Source organism: Alnus glutinosa, chromosome 14 (assembly GCF_958979055.1).
Source record: "Alnus glutinosa chromosome 14, dhAlnGlut1.1, whole genome shotgun sequence".
In the NCBI taxonomy this organism is placed as follows: Eukaryota; Viridiplantae; Streptophyta; class Magnoliopsida; order Fagales; family Betulaceae; genus Alnus; species Alnus glutinosa.
Genome location: NC_084899.1, coordinates 1,633,987 through 1,660,241, shown reverse-complemented (window position 1 = coordinate 1,660,241; position 26,255 = coordinate 1,633,987). Strand labels below are relative to the sequence as shown.

Genomic DNA, 26,255 nt, shown 5'->3' with positions numbered 1-26,255 from the left:
TTTTTTGTTTGTATACAGGTACGTTGTTGTTTAGCTATTTCAGAATGTGAAGGCCTTTGAAGTTGATGTACGTTCAATATGTTGCCATTGTTTTTGTTGTTGTACTTACTATATTTGTTGTTTGTATAAAGTTTTTGAATTTGATTGTATTTGCTGTGCATGTAAAGCTCTAATTTTATTTATTTTCAATTTATTATTTACATAAATTATTGTTTGTGTTGAAATTAGAAAATGTGTAATTTAAAGTAATAACAGAATATAAATTTCAATAATAAATTAATAAAATTGGTTATTTCGGTTTATTTAAATTTGTTATTTTAGTTTTTTTAAATTTAAAAAAAAAAATAATAATAAGAAAGCTCCAATCAAGCTCAAACCGGCCGAATACTCGATTGGGGGCTCGGCTCAACACCCTAGCCAATTAAGTACGAGTCAAGCTCAAACATGCCAAAAGTCCCAACAAGCCGAGTTTAAACAAGTTTTAAGAACTCGCTCAAATTCAAATACATATCTAATGTAGTCGAGTCGAGTCCGAACATGCGAGACTCAATTCAGGCGGCTTGACTACAGCCTGCTGCAAGTCATTTAGTGAGAAATCTATGTTAGTAGTGAAAAAGGTAAAAGCAGCTATGCACAAGTCGTTTAGTGATGAAGCAAATATTTGTCAAGCATTTTAACAAAGTAATACACATAAGCTAAGTATTATTCAGTAAATAATTCCTGATAAAAGTCTTTAAAGAAGTATTTATGAAAATTTATAATTGTTAATTTTGAATCTTAATGTGTTAATTTTATGTCTAAACTTTTGAATTTAACACGTGTTTATTTTGATTCTAAAGTTTTATTTAAATAAATTAGTTATAATATTGGATTTGTATCAAGAAAGCTATTAGGGATAGGTAGGATATGCACAGCCAACTATTGTTATGCAGCAGTTTACATGACACTTATATACTTACAAGTTGACATAACAATTTATGTAATATTTATCAATTATTATGTTAGTTACTAAAATATAATTTATTACGTATGAGTCCATATAACACTGATCTCTATGAAGCTTATATATATAATAAAAACGATATACCCTAAACATTCTTGGATTAGCCGTTGACTTAAAATATAGGGAAAAAAAATTATATTTAGCCTTTAGATTTTCATTTAATTTGAATTTAATGTTAGAGTTTCAAATTTAAAAAATAAGATCTTTAAATTTTGCCTATATTCTAAATAGTTCTATAAAATGGAAAATAGTACTTACACATCACTTTCACAACAACTACACTCACACAAGACATATTGGGGTGGGAGCCAAGCACAAAAAGTGTAAATATCATTTTCCCTATAAAATATGCGTGTCAATGCCATGTCAGCAAAACCCAATGTAAATGGCATGTGCTACATGTCGTTTAGGAGTTTCACTTGGCAGAGAAATCCTAAACCGTGTCCTAGAAATGGCTGAAATTGCTTCTGCGTATCAGCATGGCGCTCCCACCAATTTCACTGAATTCCTGCACTTCCTCTTGCGCTTGCACTTACCCTTTATCTCCTTCTCTCTACTTCCTTCTTCTCCAACCCCAAACCCAATCTTCGACCAATCCCAGAACCCTCATCAGGTTCAGAGTTTCTTGCTCTAATCAGACGGTCCAGGTTGACACCCAGCAACCACAGAGAATCAGAGTGGTAGCTTCTGAGACCACAAAGAAGAAGAGGAAGCCCAGGCCGAGCTTCTTTGAGCAAATACAAGAAAAATGGTCACTCAAACTCGGGTCCACGAGAGACAGATTTCCATGGGAGGAACCAGAACAACAAGAAAAGCTAGAGAAGCAGGAAGAAAAGGACGAGGAGAGCCAGCAATCGTCTGGGGTTTGTGTATCTGACTTAGAAGTTGGTGCTAAAGAATCGGTGAGTGACCCAGTGAGTTTTGTTCTGCCGAACCGGTTTGTTCCCCCTCCTTGGGTTCATGGAAGCAAAACCAGGAAGTTTCAGGTTGATTCTGAACCTGAAATTCCACGAAAGAGTTGTGAGAAAATTGAAACTTTTGGTGGGTCTGGTGGGCCTTGTGGGAATGGTGTTGCAAGTGGCGTTGTTGAAAGAGTGGAGATTCGTGAACCAGATTGTGATGGCGAGTTTGAGAGAGCAGGTGACGTGTTTGATGAAATTCCAATTGGGATTTCAGAAGACAAGGAGTCAAAGATTTTGAGTGGCAGAAATGACATTTCTTGGGAGGAAAAACCACCTGGGAAAGGTGAACGTTTTGAAAAAATGGTGGGTTCTGTTGATGGCAATAGTGGCTCAATTGAGTTACCGTGGAAGAGAGGGGAAGCTGATATAAGGAGGAGGAGCAATACGGAGTTGGCGGAGAAAACACTTCCGGAACACGAGCTGCGGAGACTAAGAAATGTAGCTTTGAGGATGCTGGAGAGGACAAAGGTTGGAGTTACGGGTATCACGCAGGCATTGGTGGATGCTATACATGAGAAGTGGAAGTCTGCTGAAGTGGTGAAGTTGAAATTTGAAGGGCCTCTTACTGTTGACATGAAAAGGACCCATGAGATTTTAGAGGTCGGTGTTTGCATATTGTTTGGTTCATTATATCTGTTCTGTTTCTTTACTTTTGAATATCACATGTGGAACCATTTCAATGATTTAGGGGCTTCCAATGACTTCGTAACTTTATGCTTAAGTGAATTGCAGAGTCCTACATATTTTGATGTCCCAATTGAATCATGATCTGACTGTAATTAATGATAGAACTTGTACATCTATAGTTAAATTGGATACTCCATGACTTTGTTTTTTAAAATTATGCATATACTGTCTTCTTGTGTTTTACTATCAGATGTTTGCGGAATTGAGTCTGCTAGCATCTCATGTTAATTATTTCTTGGTCTCTATCAGAGAAAAACAGGAGGTTTAGTTATATGGAGGTCAGGCAGTTCTGTTGTGTTGTACAGGGGAACAGCCTACAAACTTCCTTGTGTACAATCATATACCAAACAAAACCAGACCAATACGAATATGTTGGAATATTCAAAAGGTGCCATGAGTGATGCTACGTCTAATACTACGAAGGACACAATTAGAGCTACAGAACCTTTTATCCTTGATTCTGCAAAGTATTTGAAGGATCTATCTAAAGAAGAACTGATGGAATTTAGTGATCTCAACCAATTGTTAGATGAGTTGGGTCCACGGTTTACTGATTGGACAGGTCGTCAGCCATTGCCTGTTGATGCAGACTTGCTTCCTGCTGTGGTTCCTGGATATAAACCTCCATTGAGACTTTTTCCTTATGGGGTATGGCATTGTCTAAGAAACAGGGAGATGACAACTATCCGTAGGCTTGCCAGAATGATGCCTCCACATTTTGCTTTAGGTATGTAATACTTAATGTACATGATTGTGTTCATATTCACTAAATCATGTTTTCTTTAATGCTTTGAATTTATTTAACTATTCATAGGAAGGAACAGAGAACTGCAAGGTCTGGCTAGGGCTATGGTAAAGCTATGGGAAAGAAATGCTATTGCAAAGATAGCCATCAAACGTGGTGTACTGAATACACGTAATGAGAGGATGGCAGAAGAACTCAAGGTGAGACCTCAAAAATGTTGATGCTTCTTGAGTAAAGAGTATTTTGAATATATCACGTGTGTTTTCATACTTGCTAAAAAGAATATTCGAGTAGCATGTCAAGTATCTTGAAGCATTTATATTGTTTTGAGATAATTGTCCCACTTCAATATGAATTTACTTATCTGGATTTTTTGTTTTCTCAAAAAATTGCTGCAAACTGTAAATCTGTGGGATCCTATTAGTAAAAGCTGATGGTGATAACTTTAATCTCCTTGCAGAAAATATCTGCTTGAGTAGTTCATTACCCTAGCTAGTTGATACAGTCTAGGAATTGTTATGAGTAATGATACTTTTCATACCCATTTTACACTGGCTGACGTGCTGTATTTGAAGTGACTTCCCATATCAATCACTTAAAAAAAAATAATAGGAAAGCCACTTAAAACATGACACATCAGCTAATATGAAATCGGTGTAAAGAGTAGCATTATTCAATTGTTAAATATTGAGTGTGCAACACATAAGAGATTGGAACTAATGAATAAAAAGTTGATACTAAGAATGAATTCTGTGGTTTTATTTACTATGCCATTGCTCAATTCCTATATGATACAATTGGTTTACGAAGTAATATAAAGCATTAGAGGCAAACTCCCTTTCCTTTTGCATATAACTTGATGAAGTATAATTTAACTGCATGATTCAGGTATTGCAGTCAGCGGGAAAGTACACATCGATTTACTGGGAAATTCATATGCCATCTCATTTCAATTCTAAGCAAATTCAAGATTTTTTTCTTGATATCTGACTTTATGAAAATTTTAAGGAAAACTAAGTTTTTAGTTCCAGCAAGAAAGACTTGAATACCAAAGAACTGCTGCTTCTGGCTACATCTTGATAAGTGCTAAAGATATGCTATTCAACTATTCATTTATCTTATCTTGAAGGACAGGCTACTATTCAGTATATTCTTTCTTGCAAGCTCTTTTGAGACTGTTGATCTGTCTTCTCTGTTCTAGAAGCTGTCTAATTCCTTCTGTCCTGTAGCATATCAGATTGTGGATACTCCATTCTTGACAGTAATCTCTTGTTGCTCTTGACAGTTGCATTTTTATGCATGCAGAAATTGACAGGGGGCACAGTAGTTTCTAGAAACAAGGAATTTATTGTCTTTTACAGGGGTAATGACTACTTGCCTCCAGTTGTTACAGAGGCATTGAAAGAGAGGCAGAAACAAACAGATCTCCAACAAGATGAGGAAGATCAAGCACGACAAAGGGCCTCGGCCTTAATCAAACCAAAGGCTAAAGCTTCTAAAGGTCCATTGGTTGCTGGAACCCTAGCTGAAACCATGGCTGCAACTTCTCGCTGGGGAAACCAACCAAGTAGTGAAGATGTTCAGAAAATGATTAGAGATTCAGCCTTGACTAGACATGCTTTGTTAGTCAGATACCTTCAGAATAAACTAGCTCTTGTAAGTTACAAGATTCCCTTTTCCAGCTCTAGTGTCTTGACAGACAAAATTCTAAACCTTTTTCCAAGCTCTTATGTATATCTAATTCTGAATGGTCCTAGGGCAAAGGGAAGCTCAAAAAGGCTGAGAAGGCTTTAGCAAAAGTGCAGGAGTATCTGGAACCAGCAGATCTCCCAACTGATTTAGAAACCATAACCGATCAGGAGAGATTTTTATTTCGTAAGATGGGTTTGAGCATGAAACCCTACCTGCTTCTAGGTAAAAACAGCCACTTCAATTCTCTTCTTAATGGTTTTTACGAGTAGTCAAATATCCTGTGTTTCTGTTTCAGGTAGGCGAGGGGTTTATGATGGAACCGTAGAAAATATGCACTTACACTGGAAGTATCGGGAGCTGGTAAAGATAATTGTGAGAGGAAAAAGTTTTCAACAAGTCAAGCACATTGCAATTTCTTTGGAAGCTGAGAGTGGCGGGGTGCTAGTATCTTTAGATCAAACTACCAAAGGATATGCGATTATCGTGTATCGTGGGAAAAACTATTTACAGCCTCAAGCACTAAGACCTAAGAATTTATTGACAAGAAGGCAGGCATTGGCGCGGTCAATTGAACTTCAGAGGCGCGAGGTAAAATTATAATACTTTCTTGGTCCTATGCGTTTCTTCACAAAATGATATGATTTGGGCTTCTGGTTAATTGATTTCCTATTTTGCAGGCACTTAAGCATCATATCTCAGACTTACAGGAGAGAATTGAGTTGGTGAAGTCTGAGCTGGTATAATGGTCATTGCTTCATAAAGACAGAGATAGTGATGTTTTCCAGAAAATACTTGGCTAAAGGAATTGTATTTTTCTTATGAGTATTTAATATATTTCTGATGTTGATTTCAGGAAGATTTGAGAACTGGGAAGGAAATTGATGACTCAAAAACCTTTTACTCGAGATTGAATGATCCTAATGTTTCTGAAGCTGACATCGAAGAGGTAATTGACCATTTAGTCTCTAGTCTTCTCTATATGAATTAGTGCAAAGTGCCTTGTGTGAAATTGTCGGTTTGGATTTGACTCCAACCCAATAATGTCAGTTAGCAGTTTTGCACATTAGACCAAAGTAGTTGTTACATTTAGTATATGTGCCCTTTGTCGTCTTGTTAGTCTAGCCACTTATGAACTCATTTGTTTCTAGTATCTAAGGGTTTTTTTTTTTTCCCCTTCTTCTCTTCTTTCCTTGTAATATATATTTTTTTAATCCTAGGACACTTTCTTCCAACCTCTTTGGATTAAATTCCTCATGCTAGAAGGTTCTTTTTTCTTTTCTTTTTTTCTTTTTCTTGGACTCAGGATAAAGGGGAAGAGGCATATCTTCAGATATATGACAGTGGGAGTGAAGATAGCGATGATCAAGATATGGAGCTTAGACCTGTTTAATCATCCATTTTTGCTTACAAGATTATGCATTGCAGATGCTTGAAAAGAAATTCATCAGTTCCAGAGGCTAAGCATTCTACAAGATGATAGCAGAGAGATGCATGTTTATGGATGGCTTGTCTAACTTATATTTGTCAACTAAGATCACATTGAGTACAGTTGAAAGTGTTTCTGCTGTTGTGGCATGGCATCATTTTGTAAAGCCCTCAACTTCTCTGCTGCTGTCAGTGATAGGATTTTACGATAATCACAATGTTATCAGCAATTGTTTCTAAATATTTGCAACTGCTTGCATGCAAGCTATTGTTGAATACAGGGTCTTGACAGTCCATGGATCTCTCTTTTGGAACGTTTTTTTAAAAAAAAAAAAAATATATATATATATATATATATATATATATATATATATATATATATCTATTCAATTTTGCTCTCAATACCAAAAAATGAGTTCTTTTAGATAAAATAGTTTTGTGTTTCATGCAATTATTGATCTCCTGTTGCAGAATTACTGTACATACACCATATTGGAGGATGCATGACATGACCTCGGTTCTTGAGCTTGATCAAAACAAGAAGGCAAAAAGGAAATGGGAGAAAAGGATACCGTTGCTAATCTGCCCATAAATTTTCACTATTACTCGAGTACATACAGGATGGCCACAACAAGCTATTCGATTATCTGCGGATCAATTTCCCCCTGAAGGTGCTTCGACAAACTTCTTAAAGAGACATGGCAACAATATCTTCCTTCACTCACTATCTGGTTCTTCTGAAGGGCAGTTTCAGCAAAAATATTTGTAAAAATGGGTTGAAAATCACAGATGCTTTAGATATGATTAGATGCCATGACCAAATGTCACGGGTGACCACAAAAAAAAAAAAAAAAAAAAAAAAAAATGCAGCCTGGAGTTGGACAATGAGCGATGGTTAATTCAGACAATGCCACAATACTCTTTCAAATTAAGAGGTCAAAAGGGTTCATATTATGAAGTTCTTAAAAGTTCAGGCAACAGAGCATGATTCAAGAAAACAATTGACTTGTCAGCTGACGATAAAACTAGCAAATAACTTGCATCAACATCAATGTAGAGCTCAACCATATTCACTGCACAAGTAGGTTAAACTAAAAGTAAATTCATTGGTAGGAGAAAGGTTGGGAAGCTCAATATCTGTAAAATCTGCTATTGTCTTCATATCATTCTAGATATGCTGGTAAGCACATTAGTATTTAGCTAGTGGTGTCCTTGTTCTCCTGCAGGGCTGCCTTTATAAATTCCAAAACAACTGAGGTTAATTCAGCTTGATGTGAAGTGTAACCATGATTAGCTCCTTCTATAATTTGTAATTTGTGGTTCGGTATGATCTTGGCAAACTCGAAAGTGTCTTGAACTGGAACGATTACATCAGCAGATCCATGGGCTATCAAGACCCTGTATAGAGAATACTGGTGAGTCTATACAGCACAAATACCATATGTCAATAGCAACCTAAAATGCATATGCATAGTGTGATTGGTGAATTGCTGCACTTCAACAGATAATGATTAGCAGTAGAGTCGGTTATACAGATAAAAGTCTCCAGTACTTTTGTGGCATCAATGGAGGGAAAAGAATGAAAGAAGTTTTGAGGGATGTAAAGACTTTAAAAGAGATTAAATATTTATTTTACAACACCATGTATCTTTGGACAGCTGGTTTTGTTTCTCCATTGTTGGTTAGTTATCATGAGTTTCTTGTTATTTTTGCTCCTACTAACTAGGTGACTTCCATTGTATACTTCCTGTATACCTGGAGGCGCCTTATGCTTTTAATGACATCTCAATTACTTATCAACAAAATAATTGGGTTACTAGTATTTAGTTTTGTTTTCTTTAATTTTCAAGAGTTAAGGGTGCTTTTGGTAATTCTATAAATGGGTGTTGCTAGGTTCAGCCATTAGTTTATTTAAGTGTGTTTTGTACTCCAATGGAAGCAAGCTTATATGGAATAAAAACATGTGAAATTAATTCTCCTTCTCTTTCTGTCCTCCCTGGGATGACTTCATCAGCAGATTCATAGACTGTCAAGACCCTGTATAAACAATACTGGTTGAGTCTATACAGTACAAATACCATATGTCAATAACAACCTAAAATGCATATGCATAGTGTGATTCGTGAATTGTTGCAGTTATACAGATAATGATAAGTAGCAAAGTCAGATGTAGGAAGGATTAACACAGTTTTAGATGTATAAAAACAACCAATTTCTTTATACAAACATAAAAAAAGTTTTAGGTCTAGACTTAAGCCGGTGTAAAAGTTGATCAAAAACATAAGAATTCAAGTTTGTGTATGTAGTCCAGCATAGACCAAGTGTAGCACTCCGATCCCATATTAGGAAGATAAGTAGCCTGCATAGCGTGGGTGGTTTGTAAAAATACTCATGGGTGCTAAGTTTCAAACTGTTTACTTACTAGGTGAAACTAAATTTTATAAGTGGTTTGCATGCTACTCTCTGAAAATAAGTGTTTTTACAAACTACCCATCATTAAGTTTGATGGCCTGCTCTCTAGTTTCACCTAGTAGGTTTATAAGTAAACAAACCTCGTTCGTTTCAAAACCGGAACTCTGGTGGTTGCAAGCTATTCTATGGTTTGGAAGGCTAAGAAGAAACCAGGAGAATGTTTTGATTTGTTTGGGCTATTCATGTTTCATAACACATTATAAACTTGATCAACAGGCCTAGAAATCAAAGAACGAGTAAAAGCAAAATGTCATACGAATTTTTTCCTCACCTGCACTCTTTGTCAATCTGAAAACATGCTTCATGCATATTTGTACTTAAGTGATCCATTAAACCTTCCTCAGTCAAACAGTAATTAACACTTCCTACAAAGTATACAAATATAGGTCCCATTATTATTTTAAGTCACTTACAATTAATTTTCTCTTCCAAAATTCAAATGAAAGGAAATCAGCAGTTTAAGATGTAGTGCTACAACAATTGATAATGGATTTAAGCTCAATCCAAAAGCCTCAGAGAAGTGAATAAGAAAACTTGGGCAAAGGCCAAAACGATGAGGCAGAAAAGCATGTGAAAACAAGTACTGAACAAATTGAAAGACTTCAGATCCTCAAGCATACACGACCGTGTTGGAATTAAACTAACAGATTACCTTTTTTATTCTTAACGTCAAGAATTCCATCCTCCTTGATTCTTTGCATAAAGTCTTTCCCGAGGCGTTCTTCAATGCCTTTAGTCAGATCATAACGACCTGAAGGATTGACAACAGTGTGGATATCATGGTATTTGGAAGCATACAGTACGTAGTACCACATCACCTCCTGCAATTACATTTTCAGCACTTACATGAGAGGAAATTACATCTAAAAGAATACATTATTTAATGAAGGCACTAAGGGTAAACATACTAACACAAAAAATGAAACGCGAACAAGTTTTGGGGCAAAGACTAGGCTACGTATTTACGTAAGGTGTAATAACCCCGATCTTCTTTTGAGGATATAATGGTAATATAATATTAATTAAGACCCTAGGTAAAAGTAAGTTTGATTTAGTTATGAGAATGGATCATTGAGCAGAAATATAAAATACCTGATTTTACATTTAATATTTTTATATTAATATTAAATAACCGATTTTTTTAAGTCTTACATGTAAAACCCTAGCCGTCAAAACCCTAGTAGTTTATATAAATGAGCATTGTTTAGTGTAGCCACTCCCTTATTTTTTTCGAATAGCCGCATCTCTCTCTCTCTTTCACAATAATTTTCAGTTTCACCCACTTGTACCTCTCACGATAGACTGCATTGCTTAGTTATTAGGTGAAATTAGGGTTTATAAGAAATTTTAGGAAAGCTTCAAATTAACTAGTCATTTTGAAGTGATAGTACAGATCTGGCTCACGCTTTCTCCTAGGTCGTTACATAATGAGTAGAGATTTTCGTTGTTCTAGAATTGAAGATGCAATTTCATACAGAATTTGAATCTAAAGATAATAAATTCCAAATCACTCATTTTTCTATGTGAATCTCATAATATATTTCGAATTCTACACCAAATTTTTTGTCTGTGGATTTGGGAAGATGAAGTAACTAGACATTATTCACATTTCCTACTATGGAGATATTCCACAAGCAGAAGCCAAGTACAATTATCACTTAGTATCAGCAGCAGCAGCAGCACACTGACAACCACAAAGCCCCAAGAGTGCCAAACCATGTATAAACTTGTTTTTTCTTATCAATAAAACTTCATATGTTGACTATGTCAAATAATCCAACATACCTTTACTATGCCCAAGGATAGCACTTATTATACGGTTTGCTCCAGAGAAATGTTGGATTACAGAGTGTAAGTCATCAGCCTCTCTCCAGTAGTTACCATACGAAAATGGACCTTCACTTTCACTGAAAAAGCATGATAGAACACTAAATCAACATGAAAGGCAGTGTGTAGGGTGAGAACTACCATGACTAACATTCAAAACTAGACCATATACCACATGTTTAAGTCACAGAAGAAGAACACGATAGAGATGGAGGAACAAGCCTATGCCAAAAATATAAATGCAGTCATTCTTTCCACAATTGCAATCTTATCTCTTTCTTTCTTAGCTTTTCTTTTCCCAGCAAATCAATTGCAATCTTACTGTGTAGTACATGGGCCTTAAAATTTTTCTTGCCAATACTTATGAGGGCATGCTCTATATCCAAAAAAGTTTCTCACATTAAGAACCATCAGAAGAATTTGACTAAAAATCATCACTAAACAGAGAAGCACAATAACAAATTCAAAGTAGATGAACAAGTTAAATGCTAAAAAACAACCACTGTAAAAAAATGTTTCACATTCGTACTCAACCATGAGAAAATGGCTTCTCATTTGGTCAGGATTTTTCTTGTACTCGTATCAAAGAGCACAGATAACAATGGCATGATTAAAAATAATTCTACCCCAACCAAAATCTTATAGTCTTACTCTTAAACAAATCATGGCATTAAAACTGATGAATTCCAAGTTTACAGATTTTTTATGATTCCATTCAGCAACCCATAGATTGTGGACTAGATAAAATTATGGCAGACGGCAAGGATGCAATTTCACATGATCCTAGATTATCTAGAGAAATTTATTTACTGCTAGATACTTTCATGATCGATTAGACCAGCTAAGAATATCATTAACTGGAGTCTCAGAATTTGCATTTAGGTTTTTTTTTTTTTTAATATCACAGTATTAAAGCATCCACCATTATAAGTTATATGCCTTCTATTATCTCCGGAGATTCTCAGTTTCATGCAATTCCCTCCTATGACTTTAAGCCGAACCACTGAAACAGTGCAATACATTAATCAGTAATAAATTTTTGGGCTGAAATACACTTTTAGTCAATGAATTTGACCCACGTTCAACTTTCCTCCTCAAAATTTAAAAATTTCAATGTCGTCCATGGATAATCGAAAATACGTCGATCCCGTCCTTCCGTCAATCAATTGAGCATGTCACATCAAGCACTTATAACCATGGCAAAATCAACCTTCCTTTAGCCGCTAATTAACGGCTAGTGGACGTTGTTCAGGAACAAAATTGGAACTTTTCAAATTCAGTCACAGAAATCAAATCCTATGATTCTCTACAAATCCACATCAGATTCAATTCATAGATCCTTGTACGAAGCACAAATAACATCACCAAGAGTTAATCATAAAAATAACATCGTAAAAATTATTGCATCAAAACCATTGGTTACAGCTATAGCTTTCGCATATAATACATCCTTTATCATCTAAAGTTGTACCTCTGCCATAATTCGCTAATGGGTCATCCTCAATTTCATGGTATATCCTTTATCATCTAAAGTTGTACCTCTGCCATAATTCGCTAATGGTCATCCTCAATTTCTCTCTCTCACACACACACTTTCTCTCTCTCTCACACACAGGGGTATACCTGCATTATGATGCATAGATACATTGTACATACATAGAGAGATGTGTATGACTGAGATGATGAATTTGGTTACCTGGGTTTTTTGTAGCCTGGGCCATCCTTAAGGTTTTTCTTTTTTTTTTTTTTTAAAAAAAAAAAAAAATATATATATATATATATATATATATATATATATATATATATATATATATATATATATATATATATATATATATATATATATATATATATATATATATATATATATATATATAACTGGCCAAGTGAGCAATGTGATTAGAATGAATAAAAAAAATAAAAATTGTGATTTTGAGTGGCAAAAGATTTTTTCTTTATATTATATGGAAGAGTACACATAATTCTTTCAAACTACAATCTCATTACCAATGTCCCCCTATTGATAAAAATACTCTTCATAAAATTATAAAATATTTAAAAAAATCTAAAATAACAAAATGTTATAAAATAAAAACTAAAAATAAAAAATAAAAAATAAAAACGAGATTTTCTTTCTTTCTTTTTTCCTTTCTTTTTTTATTTTATTTTTATATAATTTTCAGTTATTTTTTCCTTTTTCCCTTAATTTTTTAATTTTTTTAATTTGTTTTTTAAAAAGTTATTTTTTAAAAAAAAAAAAAAGTTTAGTTTTTTTTTTTTTTTTTTTTAATTTATAAAGACATTTTTGTCTTATTGAAAAAAAATTATAGTCATTTTTGTCTTTTTATTAGTTTTAGGGAAAATATTGACATGTTTTGGACCTTTCGTAGTTTGAGGGGTGACATTAACTGATTAACACAATTGGTAATTTTGGGAGACATTAATAATTGAGTGGTAGTTTGAAAAGGATATGCGTATTTTTTCTATATTATATCTTAAAAATTATAAAAGCTGTTGATTCGAAGGAAAAAAAAAATATATATATATTTCTATATGATATATTTGTACGTTAATTTTTTTTTAACTTTATTATTTTATTTTTGTTAATTTCTCATAGAAGTAGAAGTTAAGTTCAAAATTAAGAATTATGTTGATTGCATTGTTTCTTGAAGAAAAAAAAAAATCATCTAAAATTATTTTATGGAATTGGATAAATTGAATATAAAAAGAAAATAAAGTTTAAATTATACATGTGTCTTAAAGGGAATAGGATCCTCTCCATTTCAAATTAAAATGATGATATCTATTTTATGGTCAGAATTTAAAGTTAATACATCTAATGGTGATTATAGTGTACATGATTTCACATTATTTTAAATTTTGAAGAACATGCCAACATTGACATTATATACAACGTTAGATACATCATCTTCAAATCATGACCTTCCATTAAAAATGGAGAGAATCCTATTCCGTCTTAAAGCTAAGGGGAATGAAATGATAAAGTCTCATACGAAAGTTATGTTTGTAAAAATTATATCAACAACTAAATAGTTAATTAAATGACAATATATAACCAATCTTTTGTGCAAATGCATGAGATGAATCATGAAGAGGCAGAAGTCAAGACTCAAGATTGGAACAGGGATAAGGATCCCCTCAACTTTTCTGCTCAAATTTAAGAAAATTCAAGCAGGTGATTATGAAAAAGCACTTATAGAACCTATCATAACGTCATTACATGTACCAAGTACTACACAACCCAATACACGGAGCGCAATGCTGTACATGGGCCATATTAGCATAAGTAGATATATCTATATGTTCAAAAGAAGTAAATATGCTTTATGTAATTTTACCTAAAATTAATTTTTAAAGAAAATGAATTTATCTCAAACATTTTTATGGTTAGAGATTTTGTTTACTGTACCTTTCCGCCCGCCGTTTTGTTTTGTTTTCAAATTATGAGCAAGATGTCATAGGAGGTCAAAATGGAGACATAGGAATCATTAAATCCAACACGAAAATTACCGTACATATAAACCATATTGGAGGATGCATGACATGACCATAACAGGAACTGTGGTTAGTTCGGACAATGCCACAATCCTCTTTCACATGAAGAGGTCAAAAGGGTTCATATTATGAAGTTCTTAACGGTTCAGGCAACAGAGCATGATTCAAGAAAACAAATGACTAGTCAGCTGATGATACAACTAGCAAACAACTTGCATCAACCTCAAGACGATGAGGTGATCAACATCTGAAACACTAAGCTCAATGTAGAGCTCAACCATATTCACCGCACAAGTAGGTTAAACGAACAGTAAATTCAACAGTAGGAGCAAGGTTGGGAAGCTCAATATCAGTAAAATCTGCTTTTGTCTTCATATCATTATAGATATGCTCGTAAGCACAGAAGTATTTAGCTAGTCGTATCCTTGTTCTCCTGCAGGGCTGCCTTTATAAATTCCAAAACAACTGAGGCTAATTCAGCTTGATATGAAGTGTAACAATGATCAGCTCCTTCTGTAATGTGTAATTTGTGGTTGGGTATGATCTTGGCAAACTCTAACGCGTCTTGCACTGGGATGACTTCATCAGCAGATCCATGGACTGTCAAGACCCTGTATAAACAATACAGGTGAGTCTATACAGTACAAATACCATATGTCAATAACAACCTAAAATGCATATATGCATAGTGTGATTCGTGAATTGCTACAGTTATACAGATAATGATATGCAACAGAGTCAGCTGTAGGAAGGATTACCATAGTTTTAGATGTACAAAAACAATCAATTTCTTTTTACAAACATAAAAATAAATAAATAAAGTTTTAGGTCTAGAATTAAGCTGGTGTAAAAGTTGATCAAAAACTTAAGAATTCAAGTTTGCGTCTGCAGTCCAGCATAGACTTAGTGTAGCACCCCTATCCCATATTGGAAAGATGAGTAGCCCATATAATGTGGATAGTTTGTAAAAACACTTATGAGTGCTAAATCCCTAATTGTTTACTTACTAGGCAAAACTAGATTTTATAAGTAGTTTGCATGCTACTATCTAGAAGTGTTTTTACAAACTACCCATCATTAAGTTTGATGGCTGCACTCTAGTTTCACCTAGTAGGTTTATAAGTAAACAAACCTTGTTGGCTTCGAAACCGGAACTCTGGTGGTTGCAAGCTATTCTATGATTTGGAAGGCTAAGAAGAAACTAGGAGAATGTTTTGAATTGTTTAGGCTATTCATGTTTCATAACACATTATAAGCTTGGTCAACCAGGAAATGAAAGAACAGGAAAAAGCAAAATGTCAGAAAATTGATTTCCTCACCTGCACTCTTTGTCAATCTGAAGACATGCTTCATGCATATTTGTACTTAAGCGATCCATTAAACTTTCCTCAGTCACACGGTAATTAACACTTCCTACAAAGTATCAAAATATAGGTCACATTATAATTTTAAGTCCCTTACACCTGTGACAATTAATTTTCTCTTCCAAAATTCAAATGAAAGAAAATAAGCAGTTTAAGATGTAGTGATACAATTGATAATGGATTTATGCCCAATCCAAAAGTCTCGGTGACGTGAACAAGAAACTTGAGCAAAGGCCAAAATGTTAAGGCAGAAAAGCATGTGAAAACAAGTACTCACCAAACTGAAACATTTCAGATCATCAAGCATACATTACCGTGTCGGACATAAACTACTAACAGATTACCTTTTTTATCCTTAACATCAAAAAATCCATCCGCCTTGATTCTTTGCATAAAGTCTTTCCCCAGGCGTTCTTCAATGCCTTTTGCAAGATCATAACGGCCAGAAACATTGACAACTGTGTGGACATCATGGTATTTTGAAGCATACAGTAGTACCACATTGCCTCCTGCAATTACATTTTCAGCACTTACATGAGAGGAAATTACACCTAAAAGAAGACATTATTTAATGAAGGCAACAGGCCTTTAAAAGAAATCTAGGGGTAAACATACTAACACAAAAATGAAAGATGGACAAGCTTTGGGGCAAAGGCTAGGCAACATATTTACGTAATGAGTAGAGATTTCAGTTGTTTTTTTGATAAGTTGTTCAAGTATTGTCGATGCAATTTCATACAGAATTTGAATCTAAAGATAACAAATTCCAAATCTCTCATTTTTCTGTGTGAATCTCAGAATATATTTTGAATTCTACACCAAATTTTTTATATGTGCATTTGGGAAGATGAAGTAGCTAGACATTATTCACATTTCCTACTATGGAGATATTCCACAAGCAGAAGCTAAAGCACAATTATCACTGTGTATGAACAGCAGCAGCACGCTGACAAACACCACATCCACGCTTATTTCCTCCCATAACAGCCAGTCTGCTGCTTCCACTATCACTAGTAATATAATTGTTCTGGAAAGAGGGCAGGCACTTGGAGGAAACATTTGTCCTGGGTGTGGGTTCCGTCCAAACAACATAGTCTCGGAAATGATGAGGGAGAGAGAGAGAGAGCTCTTGCTTTGAAACCACGAGACTCGTAAATGCAACTAATGCACACCAAAAAAAAAAATAAGAAGATACAAGATGATGGTGGTGTCGGTGATGATGATGATGAGTGGGGATGAGGGTAAGACTTCTTCCAGTCACACTGGATCACCAAGGAGGGGACAAACCATGTATAAACTTGTTCTTTCTTATCAGTACAACTTCGTATGTTGACTATGTCAAATAATCCAACATACCTTTACTATGCCCAAGGATTGCACTTATTATACGGTTTGCTCCAGAGAAGTGTTGGATTACAGCATGTAAGTCATCAGCCTCTCTCCCGTAGTTACCATACTGAAATGAACCGTCACTTTCACTGAAAAAGCATGATGGAACACTAAATCAGCATGAAAGGCAGTGTGTAGGGAAAGAACTACAATGACTGACATTCAAAACTAGACCATATACCACATGTTTAAGTCACAGAAGAAAACAAGATAGAGATGGAGGAACAAGCACATGCCAAAAATATAAATGCATTCATTCTTTCTTTTTGATAAATAAGAAAACTTAAAACAATGGACTGTAAGTGGCCAACCTTCCTCTCTCTCTCTCTTTTCTCTCTCTATGAGGGGTAGCGCGTGAGTGTGGGAGTGGTGCGTGAGGGTCTCTGCGGAGGAGTAGATTCAGAATTCTGTAACACCTAGGAGTGAGTCTTGACAGGTAGTTTTCTCGGGGATGGTATGGGCTATCATGGCTATTGCTACGTGGATTTGAAGTCCTTTGAATTCCGATCTGAGGTTAGTGGCAGGGTTAGACTGGCAGAGAGGAGTAGACACTTGTTCCGGGGGGTTATTTTAGGCCGGTCCAGCCTGGTTTGGCTGATGCAAGCAGTGGAACGATTATCCAAGGGAGAAGAAGATAATGATAAGTGGAGAACGTTCTGGATGGGTAGCACTGTCTATGTGGTGCTGCGTAGAAAAAACTAGTATGGCCAGTTCATTGAACTGTCAGAATATGGTGGAGGAGGACGACGAAGTTACGTGGTGATTCCGGAAGGTAGCGATGGAAATGGGTGGCTGGATGTCTAGGTGCAACTCCAAAAGTTGACAAACTACCATGCAAAGCAACAGGCCGGCATGACAGTTGTTGGAAAGAAAACTGTGACAGCACCGAAAGCAGCACCAAGAGTCCTTGGTTTACGTCCGGAAGGACAGTCTTATGCGACGGTGTTAGGAGAACAGTTGCCGGAAGGAGGAGGAGTTCCAGCTGAAGGCAGGGGCAGCAAGGTCATTCGAACGGAGCCAGAAAAGGAAGAATCTTTAATTGTGGCCGGCGATCACGCAAAAGGAAGGGGAGTTACGTTTTCAAATCAGCCAATTGGTTCCATTATGGGAAACGGCTTGAAGCAGAATCTGGACGAGGTGAAGAATCTAGAAGAATTGAAGACTTTCCTTCGGCAGTTTAAGGTAGAAGCTGAGAGATGGTTGGGCCTTTTGGAGTTGGGCTGCGGGAATGAAAAAACGGGTTCAGGTGGGCTAGAAGATGGGGGGCAGTGGAATAAAGCCCATGGTGAACATTTTAAACCCAAGGATCCTATTACCACAGACAAACGTGATAGTGAGCTCACGTGTGTATATTCTAGACGCTCGCCACGCAAGGTGACAACACAGTGGCAGCAAGTGTCCCAGCAACCGCTGCCGCCGGCTCCTCAGCCGGATAAGGCGGTGCTGACAGAGAAGGCCGATCTTTCACCTGGTGACGAGAAGGAAAGGTTTGCTGGAAGGATGCTCCTGGCTGGGTCATGTTCCATGGGTTTGTCGGAAATGTGCACTGAAACAGAGCACGGGTCCCAGCAAACTCTGGCGCTAAAGCTCCAATCGGACAGGGCGGCGCGGATAGAGCCAAAGGTTCCTGCACCTGGGACGGTTTGGCTTGTTGGCGAGCAAGTGGCAGGGTCGAGTTCACCGGCTGGGCAGGAAACACGCACTGTTACAGGGTCTGAGCTAGCAGCGGAGAGGAAAGAGAAAGATTATGTGGTGGAGGAGCTTGAAGTGGAGGAACCTAGCTGTGAGGGGGATACGCCTACTGGTCTTGTGGCAGAGAACGAGGGATCGAGCCTACTCAACCAAGGCACAGGGGAAGAAATGAGCCGTGTGGTTGTGGAAAAAATTATAGGAGACTTGGGGATCAGTGAAGGTACTACCGAAGAACCTGAGGGGGAAAATGATAGATTTTATCCTTATACTTCAGACCCGGTGTTCCAGCTTGAGCCTAGTCAGAGGATTGAACTTAAGTTGGGAGGAAGGAAGGGAGTTGGATGTTTTGGGGGGGAGGAATTTTCTCATGTATGTAATCCTAGAGAGCCGGAGGGCTTAAAGGAGTTGTCATCTGCTGTTATCCAATCCGATCTCAGTTCTGAAATTGTGGAGGATGGTGTAGGCAATGAATTGGAAGGTATTGGCCCGATTTCGGTTATGCCTTTGGTAGTGGAGATGGACAAGGATTCCAATTCGAATGTGTCTCCTAGATGGGTGTTGGAGAGGGTGAAGGGCTACTACAAATTAGTAGGAGTGTCATGTGATCAATATGAAGATAAGTTGTTGGCATTGTTTGAACAAATTGAAGCTAGGAGGGTCCAATTCTTGGCTGATTCTTTGGCTATGGTCACCATAGTTTCAGGGGTGAAAGGACAGAGAAAGATTAAGTGGATGGATTGTTCAATTAATTATGACAAGAAGGGGGAGCAATCTAATAGAAGGAGAGGGAAGGGTAGTGGCATGACTTGTGTTAATGAAGCTTAAAATACTTTTTTGGAATGTAAGGGAGATAAATGAGCTGGATAAAAGATTGTGTATTAAAGGGCTCATTAGAGATTGGAAGGTTGATTTGGTATGTTTGATGTAGACAAAAATGGAAGTCATTACTAGGGCGGTGGTTCGCAGTTTATGGGGTTGCCAACACGTGGATTGGAGTTATATGGGGGCTAATGGGGCGTCAAGTGAAATTCTGATTATGTGGGATAGGAGGGTGGTGGAGAAGGTGGAGGAATATGTGGGACGGTATACCTTAGCTCTCTCATTACGTAACGTTGAGGACAATTTTTCGTGGGCGTTTGGGGGTGTGTATGGGCCTAATGATGATGGGGAGAGGAGGGTGTTGTGGGATGAGATGGCTGGATTGATAAGTTGGTGGGATAGGCCATGGTGCTTTGGGGGAGACTTCAATGTGGTGCGGTTTCCAAGTGAGCGGTCGGGAGCAGGGGGTTTTTCTGCAGCTATGGAAGACTTCTCGGAGTTCATTCGTGGGCAGAGCTTGGTAGATATTCCTATGCATGGAGGGCAGTTTACTTGGTCCAATAATCGGGTATGGTCTAAAATTGATAGGTTTTTGCTTTTTCCGGAGTAAGAAGAACATTACCCTGATGTGTTACAACGACGATTGCCTAGACTTTTATCGGACCACTTCCCGTTGCTGTTGGATTGTGGTACACATAGAGAAGAAAAAAGACATTTTAAATTTGAAAACATGTGGCTCAAATCCAATGGTTTTGTGGAACAAGTGCAACGGTGGTGGGAGTCTTATGATTTCCAAGGCCTGCCGAGTTATGTGCTGGCAAAAAAATTGAAAGCTTTAAAGGCAGATTTGAAGAAGTAGAATGAAGAGGTTTTCAGTGATGCGGGGAAGAAGGAGTTAGTGGAAGGTATTAAAGAGTTGGAGGGATTAGAGGAGTCTCGAGGGCTAATGGAGGAGGAGCAGGTATGGAAGTCCGACATAATCAGGGAGATGGAAAAAAACACTCCTGTTTGAGGAGGTTAATTGGAGGCAAAAATCTCGGGCTTTGTAGCTGAAGGAAGGGGATAATAACACTAAATTCTTTCATAGGGTGGCAAATTCGCATCGGAGGTACAATCATGTGGGAGCTCTGAGAATTCATGGGGTTATGTCTACTGATCCGATGGAGATTAAGGAGCACATTGTCAATTATTATGACACTTTGTACACTGTGCAGAGTTCGTGGAGGCCTAGGGTGGATGGGATTTCTTTCTCTTCCATTGATGCGGATGAGTGTATCTGGTTGGAACGTGTCTTTGAGGAGCAGGAGGTATGGGAGGTGGTGCAAGAGATGAACAGGGATAAGGCTCCGAGCCCAAATGGTTTTTCTATGGCTTTCTTTCAGAAATGTTGGGCGGTTCTCAAACAATATATTATGGCGGTTTTCTTAGAATTTCATAATAGTTGCCAGTTCGAGAGGAGTTTGAATGCAACTTTCGTCTCTCTTATCCCTAAGAAGGCAGATGCAGAGGAGATTAAGGATTTTAGGCCTATCAGTTTGGTGGGAGGGGTCTACAAAATGATTTCTAAGGTCCTTGCTAATAGGCTGAAATCGGTGTTGGGGAAAATAATTTCAAGCTCTCAGAATGCCTTCATTGGTGGTCGGCAAATCTTGGACTCAGTTCTTATTGCCAATGAATGCCTGGATAGTCAGTTGCGGTCGGGGGAGGCAGGGTTATTATGCAAGCTGGATTTGGAGAAAGCATATGATCACGTGAACTGGGATTTCTTACTCTACATGCTTCAAAGGTGTGGGTTTGGGGAGAGGTGGAGGAAAGGGATTCAATTTTGTATTTCTACTGTAAAATTCTCCATTTTGGTTAATGGTGTGCCAACAAGTTTCTTTCAGAGCTCGAGGCAGGATAGGCAAGGCGATTCTCTTTCACCCTTGCTGTTTGTGGTGGTTATGGAAGCGCTTAGTAGGATGTTGAATGAGTCTATGCTCCAAGGCTTGTTGTCTAGTTTCTCGGTGGGCATCAGGGATAATGAAGCTTTAGTGGTGAATCATTTGCTATTTCCTGATGATACATTAATTTTCTGTGGGGCACAGGCTGAACATGTTCGAGATTTGAGGTGTACCTTTTTATATTTTGAAGCGGTTTCAGGGTTGAGGATTAATTTAGGAAAATCTGAATTGGTCCCTATTGGTGAGGTGGATAATGTGGAGTCTTTGGCACATATTCTGGATTGTAAAATTGGGTCTCTGTCGATGACATATTTGGGTCTGCCGTTAGGGGCATCGTTTAAATCTCTCTCTATTTGGAATGGGGTTATTGAGAAGGTAGAGCGAAGGTTGGCTAGTTGAAAAAAGCTTTATTTATCCAAGGGTGGTAGGGTGACGTTGATTCATAGCACACTGTCCAGCATTCCTACTTATTATTTATCTCTGTTTCCCATTCCTGTAAGTGTTGCCAAGAAATTGGAGCGGCTTCAAAGAGAGTTTCTGTGGAGTGGTATGGAAGATGAGACTAAATTTCATTTAGTCAATTGGCATCGGGTTTGTTCTCCAATCAAGGTTGGTGGATTGGGAGTTCGTAATATTATTAAGTTTAATCAAGCCTTATTGGGGAAGTGGATATGGAGGTTTTCGCATGAACGTGATGCTTTATGGAGATCGGTGACTGAGGTGAAGTATGGGAGTGTGAGGGGAGATTGGAGTTCATTACCGGTGACAGGGTCTTATGGTGTCAGTGTTTGGAAGTTTATCCGAAGGGGGTGGGATATTGTAGCCAAATACTTGCGTTTTGAGGTGGGTGAGGGGTCTCATATTCACTTTTGGCATGATTTATGGTGTGGGAACAGGCCTCTCAAGCTATGCTATCCAGCTTTGTACTCTATTGCTCATTTTTCAGATGCTTGAGAAGTGGATAATTTGTCTGTAGTAGGAGGTGTGGCTCATTAGAATGTACTCTTTTAAATGCTATGCTCAGGATTAGGAGGTGGAGATGATGATATCCTTCTATGAACAGTTATACTCTATTCGGATTTGGCATTGAAAGGTTGATAGGGTGGTGTGAAATCTTTCTAAGAAGAGAAATTTTGAAGTGAAGACTTTTTATAAAGCATTAGTTTGTCACGAGGCAGCTTATTTTCCTTGGAATGGTATATGGCGTGTTAAAGCTTCGAAGCGGGTGGCTTTTTTGTTTGAACAGCTACTTTAAGAAAGATTTTAACTCATGACAATTTACGTAAGCGTGGTATTGTGGTGGTAGAGTGGTATGTTATGCACAAGAAGCATGGGGAATCCACTGATCACCTTCTTCTACATTGTGACGTGGCAAGGGTTGTTTGGAGTTATTTTTATAGCTTATTCAGGGTGGAGTGGGTTATGCCTAGTAGTGTTTTGGATTTATTGAGTGGTTGGGGCACTTTGCTGGGTCGTGGTTCTGCTATCCGTATTTAGAAGCAGGTTCCTTTATGTGTTTTGTGGGGCTTGTGGCATGAGAGAAATTCTAGGCTTTTTGAGGATGTGGAGGTTACGGTTGGGGCTCTTTGTAGAAATGTGCTTAATATGTTATATTTGTAGCTGTCAGGGCATAGCCCGGGTCGTATGTCGTTTGCTATTTTTTACTTTCATGTTCGTTTATCTTCTCTGATTAGGGGCTCTTTTGTATATTTCATGTGTACTAGGGTTGCGCCCCTTTACGCTTTTTAATGAAATTATTACTTATCAAAAAAAAGTAAAAAAACTTTATTAATGACTTTCTTAGCTTTTCTTTTCCCAGAAAAGAAATTGCAATCTTACTGTGTAGTACATGGGCCTTACAATTTCTTGCCAATAGAGTATGCCCTCATAAGTCCCAAAAAGTTTCTTTCATTAAGAACCCTCAAAAGAATTTGACTAAAAAAAGTCACTAAACAGAGAAGCTACAATAACAAATTCAAAATAGATAAATAAGTTAAATGCTAAAATACAACAACCCTACAAAATGTTTCACATACGTACTCAACCGTGAGAAAATGGCTTCTCATTTGGTCAGGGTTTTTCTTGTGCTCATATCAAAGAGCACTGATAACCACGGCACTAGAACTGTAGGATTAAAAATAATTCTACACCAACCAAAATCTTATAGTCTGACTTTTAAAATAAATCATTGCATTAAGACTTAAGAATTCCAAGTTTAGGGAATTTCTATGATTCCATTCAGCAACCCATAGACTGTGGACTAGATAAAATTATGGCGGATGGCAAGGATGCAATTGCACGTGATCTTAGATTATCTAGAGAAATTTATTTACTGTTAGATACTTTCGTGATCGATGAGACCAGCTAAGAATATCATTAACTGGAGTCTCAGAATTTGCATTTAGGTTTTTTTTTTATATCACAATGTTAAAGCATCCACCATTATAAGTCATATGCCTTCTATCACTAAAGTAGCTATGGTGTGTTGCGGACACCACATAAAAATATGTAAACACTATCTCCAAACAACTACAAGATAAAAGCAATACAAGATCAGAAATCTTTATAAAATCTAAAAAATCTAAGACATTTACATTCTGCAATTCTACCAGCTTACCCATTTCCAGCAAAGTCAAAACGGAAGGCACTGATTCTTTCATTTTCCAAGGCAACAGCAAGGTTCAGCATAGTATTCTCTTCCTGGAGGTGGAAAAACAGAAATCTAAAACTTTCTCCCCACCCCAAAACAAAGACAATTTATGATGAATGCATATACAAACAAAAAATTTACATGTATTTACATAGTGAATCCAAAAATTGTGGGGAAAAAAAAAACAAGAATAAACAACCACAAAGCATAGTTGATTTTTGAAGAACATTAAGGATGAGGGTATTTAATCAAATTGAAAAGAGGAAAAAATAAAGAAAATACAAAGAAACGAAAAAGAACCATTATGCATATTAGAAATACCAACCTTTGTGGACCGAAAACCATGGCATAAGATTACAATCTCTGGAGATTCAGTTTCATGCAATACGCCCACAAGTTTTTCACCATATTTGTTTGGTATTATGACTTTATGCTGAACCACTGAAACAGTGCAATACATAAATCAGTAATAAATTTTTGGGCTGAAATACACTTTGTCCTTGAATTTGACCCAGGTTCAACTTTCCTCCTTGAAATTTAAAAATTTCAATGCAGTTCATGGATAATTCAAAAGGCATCAATCCTGTCCTTCCGTCCATCAATTGAGCATGTCACCTCAAATTATAACCATGGAAAAATCAACCTTCCGTTAGCCACTAATTAGCGGCTAATGGACGTTGTTCAGGAACAAAATTGGAACTTTTCAAATTCCAGTCACAAAAATCAATCCTACTGATTCTCTACAAACCCACATCAGATTCATTTCATAGAACCTTGTACGAAGCACAAAAACCATTACAAATAGTTAATCAAAACTCTCTGGGTGTATCATTAATCTCATTTCTTTCTCATTTGCTTTGAGCTACATCTTTACCATCGTAAAAATTCTTACATCAAAACCGTTGGTTACAGCTATAGCTATCGCATATAGTACATCCTTTATCATCTAAAGTCATACCTTTGCCATCATTCGCTAATGGTCACGCTCAATTTCACGGTTTGTTTCTCATACAGAGACTTGATCAGAGCCAACAAGAAGAAAGTAATCCCATTCACACACACACACACATGGGCATACATGCATAGATACATACATAGATAGATGTGTATGACTGAGATGATGAATTTTGTCACCTGGGTTTTGTGCAGCCTGGGCCATCCTTAAGGTTCTCCTGGAACTTTGATTGCCCGAGGAGATGATGCACACCTGGTGAAAAAAATTTCTTGTTGAAGGGGGTTTTCTGAAAATTAGCGAATTTGGGAGCACCGGATGGAAATTATACACAAGGGTTTCCATTCCTGAAGCTAGAGAAGGTAACTTACTGCCTTTGCTGCTCACTGCTCACTGCTCACTGCTCACTCGTCTCTGCTTCCAAGAGCCTTAGCTCAGACTTTAGAATCTCTGCTGTGCTAGTCTGCTAGAAAAAGGACAAGGATCCTCTCCATTTGAGCAGTTAGTGTATTTTTAAGGGCATAGTTGTCATTTTGCATTTTCATAAAATCTAAAATGATAACTATGCTCCTAAAAAACACGGGTCAGTTTGGGTTTACGATTTCAAAAAATACGATTTAAAATAACGATTTTAAAATATGCGATTTGAAAAAAGTGATTTTTAAAAACGCAGTTAAACGTTTGACAAAATCACAGTTTAACCTTTAAAATCGAGAATTTACCTTTAAAATTATGTGTTTTCAAAAAAACACCATCTTATCTGCGATTTGAAAAAGTAGATTTTCTGCGTTTTCAAATTGCAATTTTTAAAAATCCAGTTTTTAAACAATCTATATTCTGCGATTTGATTTAAAATTGCACTTATTACCTACAAAATTATAATTACAAACGCACCCTAACCGAAGAGGATCCAAATGCCTAGAAAAAATAAGTTTGGTTCGGCTGCCCCGGCCAATCTGAAGCCCAAAACTACCAAATGTTTGTTGGGTTAGCTTAAGTCCATACCAACTGTGCATGTTTCAGTTCAAGGCTTCAAGCTTGTGAGACTTTCAATATGGTTTTGGATAAGGTTGGGTTCAAGCGGCCCAAGTTAGGTGATATGGATTGCCTGAAATTC

The 26,255-nt window shown here is 37.0% G+C and overlaps 2 protein-coding genes and 1 pseudogene across 3 annotated transcripts; 1 reads left to right on the top strand and 2 right to left on the bottom strand.

Annotated features, from left to right (window-relative positions):
• Positions 1 to 1,443: 1,443 nt before the first annotated feature.
• On the top strand, positions 1,444 to 6,808 carry LOC133857733 (CRM-domain containing factor CFM3, chloroplastic/mitochondrial). Its single transcript, XM_062293063.1, has 9 exons — positions 1,444 to 2,565; positions 2,902 to 3,379; positions 3,467 to 3,597; positions 4,703 to 5,053; positions 5,155 to 5,311; positions 5,385 to 5,677; positions 5,767 to 5,826; positions 5,943 to 6,035; positions 6,393 to 6,808. The coding sequence occupies exons 1-9, from the start codon at positions 1,483 to 1,485 to the stop codon at positions 6,477 to 6,479; spliced, it is 2,733 nt and encodes a 910-aa protein (XP_062149047.1). The 5' UTR covers positions 1,444 to 1,482; the 3' UTR covers positions 6,480 to 6,808.
• Positions 6,809 to 9,621: 2,813 nt separating this feature from the next.
• Positions 9,622 to 14,610, bottom strand: LOC133857464 (uncharacterized; annotated as a pseudogene).
• LOC133857316 (uncharacterized) lies at positions 14,323 to 25,646 on the bottom strand. Of its 2 annotated transcripts, XM_062292534.1 has the most exons (8): positions 25,510 to 25,646; positions 25,321 to 25,393; positions 24,512 to 24,627; positions 24,154 to 24,236; positions 17,050 to 17,171; positions 16,038 to 16,202; positions 15,649 to 15,742; positions 14,323 to 14,940 (listed from the first exon to the last, which is right to left on the bottom strand). In XM_062292534.1, exons 2-8 carry the CDS (start codon positions 25,343 to 25,345, stop codon positions 14,739 to 14,741), a joined length of 807 nt encoding a protein of 268 aa, XP_062148518.1. In that variant the 5' UTR covers positions 25,346 to 25,393; positions 25,510 to 25,646; the 3' UTR covers positions 14,323 to 14,738. The 2 variants fall into 2 exon arrangements, with proteins under 2 accessions (XP_062148518.1, XP_062148517.1); XM_062292533.1 differs by lacking the exon at positions 25,510 to 25,646 and having other exon boundaries at positions 25,321 to 25,490.
• Between the last annotated feature and the right edge of the window lie 609 nt (positions 25,647 to 26,255).